This window comes from Scyliorhinus canicula, chromosome 1 (genome assembly GCF_902713615.1).
Source record: "Scyliorhinus canicula chromosome 1, sScyCan1.1, whole genome shotgun sequence".
Taxonomy (NCBI): domain Eukaryota; kingdom Metazoa; phylum Chordata; class Chondrichthyes; order Carcharhiniformes; family Scyliorhinidae; genus Scyliorhinus; species Scyliorhinus canicula.
Genome location: NC_052146.1, coordinates 94,689,446 through 94,698,500, shown reverse-complemented (window position 1 = coordinate 94,698,500; position 9,055 = coordinate 94,689,446). Strand labels below are relative to the sequence as shown.

The 9,055-nt window shown below is 45.6% G+C and overlaps 1 protein-coding gene across 1 annotated transcript in view; it reads right to left on the bottom strand.

The window, feature by feature from the left end:
• Positions 1-4,284: 4,284 nt before the first annotated feature.
• The window catches only part of LOC119965243 (procathepsin L-like), a 67,192-nt gene continuing 62,421 nt past the window's right edge, over positions 4,285-9,055 (bottom strand). Inside the window, 1 exon segment of the mRNA XM_038795732.1 lies at positions 4,285-4,728. Within this exon segment, the coding sequence (XP_038651660.1) occupies positions 4,722-4,728 (7 nt within the window). The 3' untranslated portion in view covers positions 4,285-4,721.

Here is a 9,055-nt window from a genome sequence, read left to right as displayed (position 1 = left end):
CACTTTGCGGCCGTTTCCACGAACGGTGAGAGCAGGTGTGTTGGTGTTCGTGAAAACGGCCGTAAAGGCCTGGGAAATCGGCCCATCGGCTAGGGGAGAATTGCTGCTCGCCGTAAAAAACGGCGAGCAGCGATTCGTGTCGGGGGGCGGCCGTTGGGGGGGGGGGGAGAATAGCGGGAGGTCGGGAAAAATGTCGGGAAGGCCCTCCCGCTATTCTCCGACCCGTCGTGGGGGGCGGAGAATCGCGTCTCATAAGTTTCAGTTGTTTCCATCTTCTTGTTGCAGCAGTACTGCAACTATACCATCTTTTGATCCATCAGTAGATATTTTGGTGTCCCTTGTTGGCTTAAAAAACGTCAGCATGGGCGTTATTGTAAGAGCTTTCTTTAGCCGGAGCCACTCCTGCTCATGCTGCTCTGCCCAAGTGAAATCATTCACTTTCCTTCAGATGTCTCTGAGGCACACTGTTTTGGCTGAAAGATTGGGAGTAAACTTCCCTGTGAAGTTGATCATGCCCATCATTCATAGTACTCCTTTTTTATCCATGGGTCAGAGCATGCTTAGTACGGCATTAATTTTCATTACATCTGGCTCTATTTGGTGAACAGAAAATTTGTCGCCTCGGAATGGAATCTCCTGTACTCCAAACTGGCATTTGGCCTTGTTGAGCCTCAGCCATTCCGCCTGATGCTTTGTAAGACATTGATCAGTCTGTCATTGTGTTCCTCCAAGGTGGAACCCCACACAATGATGTTGTCTACATAGACCCGGACTCCCTCAGTGCCTGCAATGATATGTTCCATAGCTCTGTGGATCATCTCGGATGCAGATAGAGTTCCAAAGGGCAATTTCAAAGAAAGCAATATCTGCCAAAAGGAGTATTGAATGTGCACTACTTGGTACTTTCTTGATCAAACTTGAGCTGCCAAAATCCCTGCGATGCATGAAGTTTGGTAAAAAAATTTGCACTAGACATCTCACTTGTGATCTCTTCCCGCTTTGCAATTTGATAATGCTCCCTTTTAATGTTTGCATTCAAATCCTTGGGATCCATAGAAATCCTGAGATTGTTATTCTTCTTTTTCACACAGGCCATTGAGTTGACCCAATCTGTAGGCTCTTCTATTTTCCTTATGACTCCAAGTTGTGTCTTCCTGCCTAACTCTGCCTTGAGACAGTCACGCAATGGTGCTGGAACTCTTCGAAGAGCGTGTATCACCAGTTGAGCATCCTCTCTTAATTGCGTTTTATATGTGAAAGGCAGGACACCAAAGCCCTTGAATATTTTCGAAAACGACTGTACAATGGACTCCACTGAGTCACTGTGTGTACTCAGTGTACAGTCAGTGCTATAGTTCCTTCACACCAATTCCAGTGCCTCACACGCTTCATCACCCAATAATGATTCATGACCTTCAGCAACAATTGAGAACTTCGTATTTTACTTGCTAATTTTGTATTTTACTTGCTATTTTACTTGTCTAATTCTCACATACCCAAAATGTCAATCTTCTTACCATTGTAGACTTTCGGTAAGACCAGTTTATTTTGAATTTTCAGCTTTAGCTGCATATTTTTACTGTCATGACAAAGGGAGAAAATGATTGATTTTTGCAGGGGCAATGTAACCTTCTGTAACAAGATGCAAGAATGTGGTGTGATTTTGGATTGCAGGTGACATAGTTATTGGGAAAGTCCAGGTTTGTCAGTTGTTTCTGGGACACCATGCTGGTAGCTTGGCACTGCCCAGCTGGCATCTTGCTGCGAGGGTGGCAATGCAAGGGTGTTCTAGTGCCAGCGTGGCATGCCAAGGGTCAGGGGCCGAGGGAGGCCATGCCCATGAAATGAGGGTGGAGGTGGTGTTTGAAGGGAGGGGTTGTGCAGGGCAGGTAAGTAGAGTCCGCTGGGAGGTTGGGGGGGCTGAAGGGTGGGGGTCCTGGAAGGGGGGATGCTGTAAGGGGGCTTGGTTGTGCTTAAAGAAGAGGGTCCACAGAGATCCCATAGCGGGGTGTACTCACTAAGGGGGTGTGGGGTAGCGTCCATGTCTTCGGGAGTGCCATTGCCCATGGGTGGGAGGTGGGGGCCCACAAGCTAACTTTGAGATTGGGGCACCCTTTCGAAATGGAGACCCGATCTCTGAGTTCAGCTCCCCAGTGCTAAAATAAAGTTAGGGCTAAACACTCTTGCAGTTCAGAAGAATGAGAGTCAATCTTATTGAAACCTAAGATTCTGAAAGGCTTGCCAGGGTAGCTACTGAGAGGATGTTTCCCCTCCAATCTAGGACTGGAGGCATAGATTCAAAATAATGGGGGGCGGGAATTCTTTGGCCGCGTTGCGCCGTCAGAAATCCTGCTAAGTCGAGAGCCTCGAAATAGGATTTGCCTTCCTCACAAATACGTTTTCAGTTCTCCCAGCACGCTGCAGCCGGTGTGATCAGAATCTTGCCCAGAAGGACGAAACCTGATTGTAACTAATTTGCATTCATTTTAGTCTCATTAACAAGATTCAAATTAAAAGCAGTGGCCTGCGAGAACTCACAACACCACCCCACCTGGCCAAGGAAAATCATCCGGTCCGAATCACAAGTGGTCCCTAAAAGCAGGAACCAGGTACCAGGGACACTGAGAGAAAGCAAGGGGGTGAGTACCCTCTCTACGCTTGCCTCAAGGATGCAGAGAGGGGTCTTTCAGGCTGGTGGTCGGGAGCTCGGACTGGAGAGGGTCAAGTGAGGGTTTTTTTCTGGGATGTGCGTCATGTGGAAAATGTTCCCTCTGTAGCCTTGAAATTCTTTGATGCCTCTCCCAGAATGTCAACATCAATAATCTGTCAGATGAAGGAAAAAGTCTTCCCTCTGATGTGTTGGAGACCTCTGAAGTGCTTTTTTCACCTGAAAATTTATTTCCCTTCACCAAATCTCTGAGCTTGCTGAGGAGCCTAGAAGCTTTGAACTGTATTATTTATATTTAATTTTGTGGTCCATTACCCTTTTCAAGTCTCATGATTGACAGGTCCAGGCTATTTCAAAGGATGGTTTGTTTTCTTTGTTTTTGTAGCTCTTCATGGTTCATTAACTCTGAAGTGTTTTCTCCTTTGAGCAGATGTTGTTTCTAACTGTGATTTTTCATAGAAGTTGTTTCTTTGCTTTGAAGTGCTTCCTAGTTTCTAACTATAGCTTTTTTCTGCTGGGGTTTCCTCTGCACTGAACTGCTTCCTAAGAAGAGCATGTTCTCCGTCTGCGTGTTTTGTTTTAATAGTGTTTTCTTTTTCTCCTTTGAAACGCTTGCAAGAAAGAGCTGGCGTGCAGTCTGAGAGTTTTGTTTTTAGACTGGATCTTTTTCAACCTCTGATGCCTGAACAGCATGCCTGCACTGGAGGAACTTTTCCACCATAGAAGCAGCTGGCACCACTCAGACACTGAAGTGCAAGGGTTCCTCAATGAGGACCTGCTCACAGCCACTGTTAAATTCTCTGGATAGATGTGATGACCTCAGCGGGTGGGCTCAGAGTTCATTATCACCCCCAGGTGTTCCGGCAGATGGCTGGACAGTGTCCTGGCACTGCCCCTTGGCACCCTGGCAGTGCCAACCTGGCAGTGCTAACCTGCTCCACCCCGAAGGGCGGAGGGGGTTTTGATGAACATGTAGCTGGGGGGTTGCTCCCTTGGGAGAGGGGCCTTGCCGGTGACTGGAGGTGCGGTGGGGGGGTGGGTTGGGGGGTGCAGGGCTGTAGGGCCCTTCTGAGATCGGGGAGCCCCGTAAAAAATGCACCCTGATCCCTGAGGATCCGGCCTTACCAGCTTCTTCGGATCTCACTGTGTGAATCACACCTTCTCCAAAAACATTTCTAAGTGTGGTGGATTGAGATCTGGATCGTGCCGATCTACCCTGCAGGAATCGCATCTCATTTCCCACTGGGGAATATTTTGGGAGAATTCCACCCAAGGAGTCTCGCATTTAAGATGGAGATGTGGAGGAATTAATTTTTTCAGAGGGCCTTAGAGTTTGGAATTCTCTTTTCCCAACGAGGGGTGGAGGCGGCGAGGTCATTGGATATATTCAAGACTGAATTGGACAGATTTGTGATTGATAAGAGATTGATAAGGAGTTATGGGGGATTGATAGGAAAGTGGAGTTCGGGCCAGAACAGATCATCCATGACCTTTCTGATTGGCAGAGCAGATCCGAGGAACAGAATGACATACAGCTGCTCCTATTCTGTTCTTACGTTCAATATCTGACAACCTTAAAATGTCTGGATATGCAAGCAAGTGAGAAGCACCAAACGTTGAAGTAAAAAATTACATTTATTGCCATGTAGACTAATGGCAGGACAGACAAGCACCAGTTAGCATTCTAGAAAGTCTTGATGGCTTTAATGCACTATATGCAGCACAATGACGTGAGAGGCTACAAAACCTACACCGCATCCTGCACATACATTACAACACATCTACATTCAAAACTTGTTCAAAAAAGTAAATCTGCAAATTGCAATTTTTCCATACACCAGGGACGTGTTACAAATTACAATGTTGAAACAATCCAGTATCACCACCAGTAAAAATCAAATTTGCAAAAATAAATCTATCCATGAATGATGGGCTGTAATTCATTTTACAGTTTATTAAAAGTGATTGGGGTTAAAAATACATGCAATCTACTGTTATATATTAATATTCTTTGGTGCTCACCAGAGGCACTACTTTCAGGATGGTGAGAATTTCATAATCTGTGAATTAAAGTAGAGAAGTTTAAGATTGGTGCAGAGAAACAGCAACTAAAAAGTAAGAGTACATAAAAATGAAAATGAAAATCACTTATTGTCACAAGTAGCCTTCAAATGAAGTTACTGTGAAAAGCCCCTAGTTGCCACATTCTGGCACCTGTTCGGGGAGGTTGGTACGGGAATTCAACCTGCACTGCTGGCCTGCTTTGGTCGGCTTTACAAGCCAGCTATTTAGCCCACTGTGCTAAACCAGCCCCCAAAAAAGCTTGCATGGTGAGCAACATGTTGCTTTTACTCTTTATTGCTTAATTTGACACAGCTAACTTTCTCTCTTAACATTTGATGCGCATGTAGATTCAAGTCCCAATCCAAAACTTGAGAGCATAAATCAAGGATGTTACTCCGCTAGGGGACCGAGAGAGTGGTGCACTTTTTAAAAATTCATTTATGGGATGTGGGCGTCACTGGCTAGGCCAGCATTTATTGCCCCTAGTTGCCATTCAGAAGGTGGTGGTGAGTTGCCTTCTTGAAACACTGCAGTCCTTGAGCTGTAGGTACACCCACTGTGCTGTTAGGGAGGGAGTTACAGGATGTTGCCCCACCAACAGTGAAAGAACGACGATATATTTTAAAGTCAGGGTGGTGAGTGACTTGGAGGAGAACATCTAGCTGGTGCGGTTCCCAGGTATCTGCTGCTCTTTTCTTCTGGATGGTAGTGGTTGTAGGTTTGTCGAAGGTGCCATTTTTCAGATAAGGCATTAAACTGAAGCCCTGTCTGCCCTCACAGGTAGATGTAAAATATCCTATGGCACTATTTCGGAGATTTATCCCTGGTAACCTGACTATATTCTCCCTCAATCGTTACAAAAACATTATCTGGTCATTATTGTCTAAGATTTTTTTTGGAGCAGCTTGTGGTAGAGCCCACTAGGGAACAGGCAATTCTGGATTTAGTGATGTGTAATGACGCAGACTTGATTACGGAACATAATGTGAAGGAACCCTTCAGGGGCAATGACCACAAATATGAGAGAATTTACCCTGCAGTTTGAGAGGGAGAAGCTGCAATCAGATGTAACAGTATTACAATTAAATAAGGGCAACTACAAATACATGAGGGAAGAGCTGACCAGAGATGATTGGAAAAGGAGCCTAGCAGGGAAGACAGTGGAACAGCAATGGCAGGAGTTTTGGGAGGTTATTCGGGAGGCAAAACAGAAATTCATCCCAAGGAGGAAGAAACATGCTAAGGGGAGAACAAGGCATGCATGACAAGGGAAGTCAAGGACAGAATAAAAGCTAAGGAAAAAGTATACAAATTGGCAAGGATTAGTGGGAAGCCAGAGGATTGGGAAGCCTTTAAAAGCGAGCAGAAGACAACTAAAAAAGTAATAAGGAGGGAGAAGATGAAGTATGAGTGCAAGCTAGCTAGTAATATAAAGGAAGATAGGAAGAGTTTTCTTCAATATATAAAAAGCTAAGAGAGTCAAAAATAGACATTAGACCACTGGAAAATGTGGCTGGAGAAGTAATAATAGGAAACAAAGAAATGGCAGACAAACTGAATAGTTACTTTGCATCAGTCTTCACGGTGGAAGACACCAGTGGGATACCAGAGCTCCAGGAGAATCAGGGGGTAGAGGTGACCATCACTTAGGAGAAGGTTCTGGGGAAACTGAAAGGTCTGAAGGTGGATAAATTACCTGGACTGGATGAACTACACCCCAGGGTTCTAAAAGAGATAGCTGAAGAGATTGTAGAGACATTGGTGATGATCTTTCAGGAATCACTGGAGGCAGAAAGGGTCCTAAGTGGAAAGTGGCTAATGTAACACCACTGTTTAAGAAGGGAGGAAGGCAGAAGACGGGAAATTCTAGGCCGGTCATTGGTAAGATTTTAGAGTCCATTATTAAAGATGAGATCGCATCTTGGAAATGCATGATAAAATAGGACTGAATTAACACAGCTTTGTCAAAGGGAGGACATGTCTGACAAGTCTGCTAGAGTTCTTTGAGGAAGTAACAAGGAAGTTAGACAAAGGAGAACCAGTGGACGTGATTTATTTACATTTCCAGAAGGCGTTTGACAAGGTGTTGCATAGGAGACTGTTAAATAGGTTAAGAGCCCATGGTGTTCAGGGTATGATCCTAGCATGGATAGAGGATTGGCTGACTGGCAGAAGGCAGAGAGTGGGGATAAAGGGGTCTTTTTCAGGATGGCTGCCAGTGACTAGTGGTGTACCTCAGGGGTCGGTACTGGGACCACAAATTTTCTCAATATACATTCATGATCAGGAGGAAGGAACTGAAGGCAATGTTGCTAAGTTTGCAGATGATACAAAGATCTGTAGCGGGGCAGGTAGTATTGAGGAAGCAGGCGGGCTTCAGAATGACTTGGACAGGCTAGGAGAGTGGGCAAAGAAGTGGGAGATGGAATACAATGTGGAAAAGTATGAGGTTTGGAAGGAGAAATGGAGGCAGAGACTATTTTCTAAATGGGAAGATGCTGAGGAAATCAGAAGCACAAAGGGACTTGGGCGTCCTTGTTCATGATTCTCTTAAGGTTAACGTGCAGGTTCAGTTGGCAGTTAGGAAGGCAAATGCAATGTTAGCATTCATGTCGAGAGGGCGAGAATACAAGACTAGGGATGTACTTCTGAAGCTATATAAGACTCTGGTCAGACCCCATTTGGAATATTGTGAGCAGTTTTGGGTCCTGTATCTAAGGAAGGTTGTGCTGGCCTTGGAAAGGGTCCAGAGGAGGTTCACAAGAATGATCCCTGGAATGAAGAGCTTGTCATGTGAGAAAATGTTGAGGACTTTGGGTCTGTACTCATTGGAGTTTAGAAGGATGAGGGGGGATCTTATTGAAACTTACAGGATACTGTGTGGCCTGGATAGAGTGGATGTGGAGAGAAGATTTCCATTTGTAGGAAAAACTAGAAGCAGATGACACAATCTCAGACGAAAGGGACGATCCTTTAAAACAAGAGATGAGGTGGAATTTCTTCAGCCAGAGGGTGGTGAATCTGTGGAACGTTTTGCCACAGAATGCTGTGGAGGCCAAATCACTGAGTGTCTTTAAAACAGAGATAGATAGGTTTTTGATCAATAAGGGGATCAGGGGTTATGGGGAGAAGGCAGAGAATGGGGATGAGAAAAGTATCAGCCATGATTGAATGGCCGAGACTCGATGGGCCGAGTGGCCTAATTATGCTCCTATATCTTATCGTCTTATTATCACATTGTTTTTTAAGGGTGCTTGCTGTGTTCAAATTGTCTGTCACATTTCCGAAATTACAGTAACAGCTACAAATGAAAAGTATTTCATTGACAGTCAAAGTGTATGACGTCCTAAGATCATGAAAGGCTTTACTTAAATGGAAGAGTTTTTTCCAACTGCAGTAATAATTGACAAATATTAAATTGTGAATTATTGGCCACAAATATACGCCCACTAAGCATAGAAACTTGAATGAACAGAAATTAACATCAGTCAATAAAATATACTTTCTGATAACTGCATTGGACTAAATTGTATTTCAAAGTGAAAACTATACCAGCTCTAGATGCCTGCTACCATTAGATTGTGCATGATCTCTGTACCAAATAGTCTTTGTAGATGTTTTGAGAAGTAAATTATTAATTAAATACTCCTTTTAGTTTTGTTTAGTTCCTACCCTTCAGTCTTCCAGCCTCGGAATCAGGGGAGGAAGAGTGTTTAAGGTGAGAGGCTGGGAAGTGTTGATGCCCGAAGTTCATGGGCAGGATTCTCCAGTCTCCGGCGCCGAAATCGCGTTCGCCAATCAGCCGAAGAATCCACGTTGGCGCCGAAATTGGGACGGCACCGCTTTTGTGATGCTTCGCTCCCTCCAAAACCGCATACTCACAGAGAACGCCGCACGCCTTATGGATGGCCTCAGGATGTGACCTGAGGCCCTCCCCTGATGCTCCACCCCCGATGGGCCGAGCTCCTGACGCGTGGGTCACTCATGCTATTTTTGTTTTCGGGAACTGGGCATGGTGGCTGCGGACTGAGGCCAGCGCCTCATAGTCGGGTGGGGGGGGAGGGGGAGATGATCAGTGGGGAGGGGGGCTTTGGCGTGGGCTGTGGATTATGGTGGGGGTGGTCTGGGGGTGGCGAAACTGGCCGAAGTGGGGCACTATTTGGCAGGTCAGGTCCGTGCAGTTGGCGCATGTTCTGGGGGTGGCGAAACTGGCCGAAGTGGGGCACTATTTGGCAGGCCAGGTCCGTGCAGTTGGCGCATGTTGCACGGCACAGCAGACCCGGCAATTCTCCGGCCATATCTGCAGGTAAAGCCGGGGGCTCT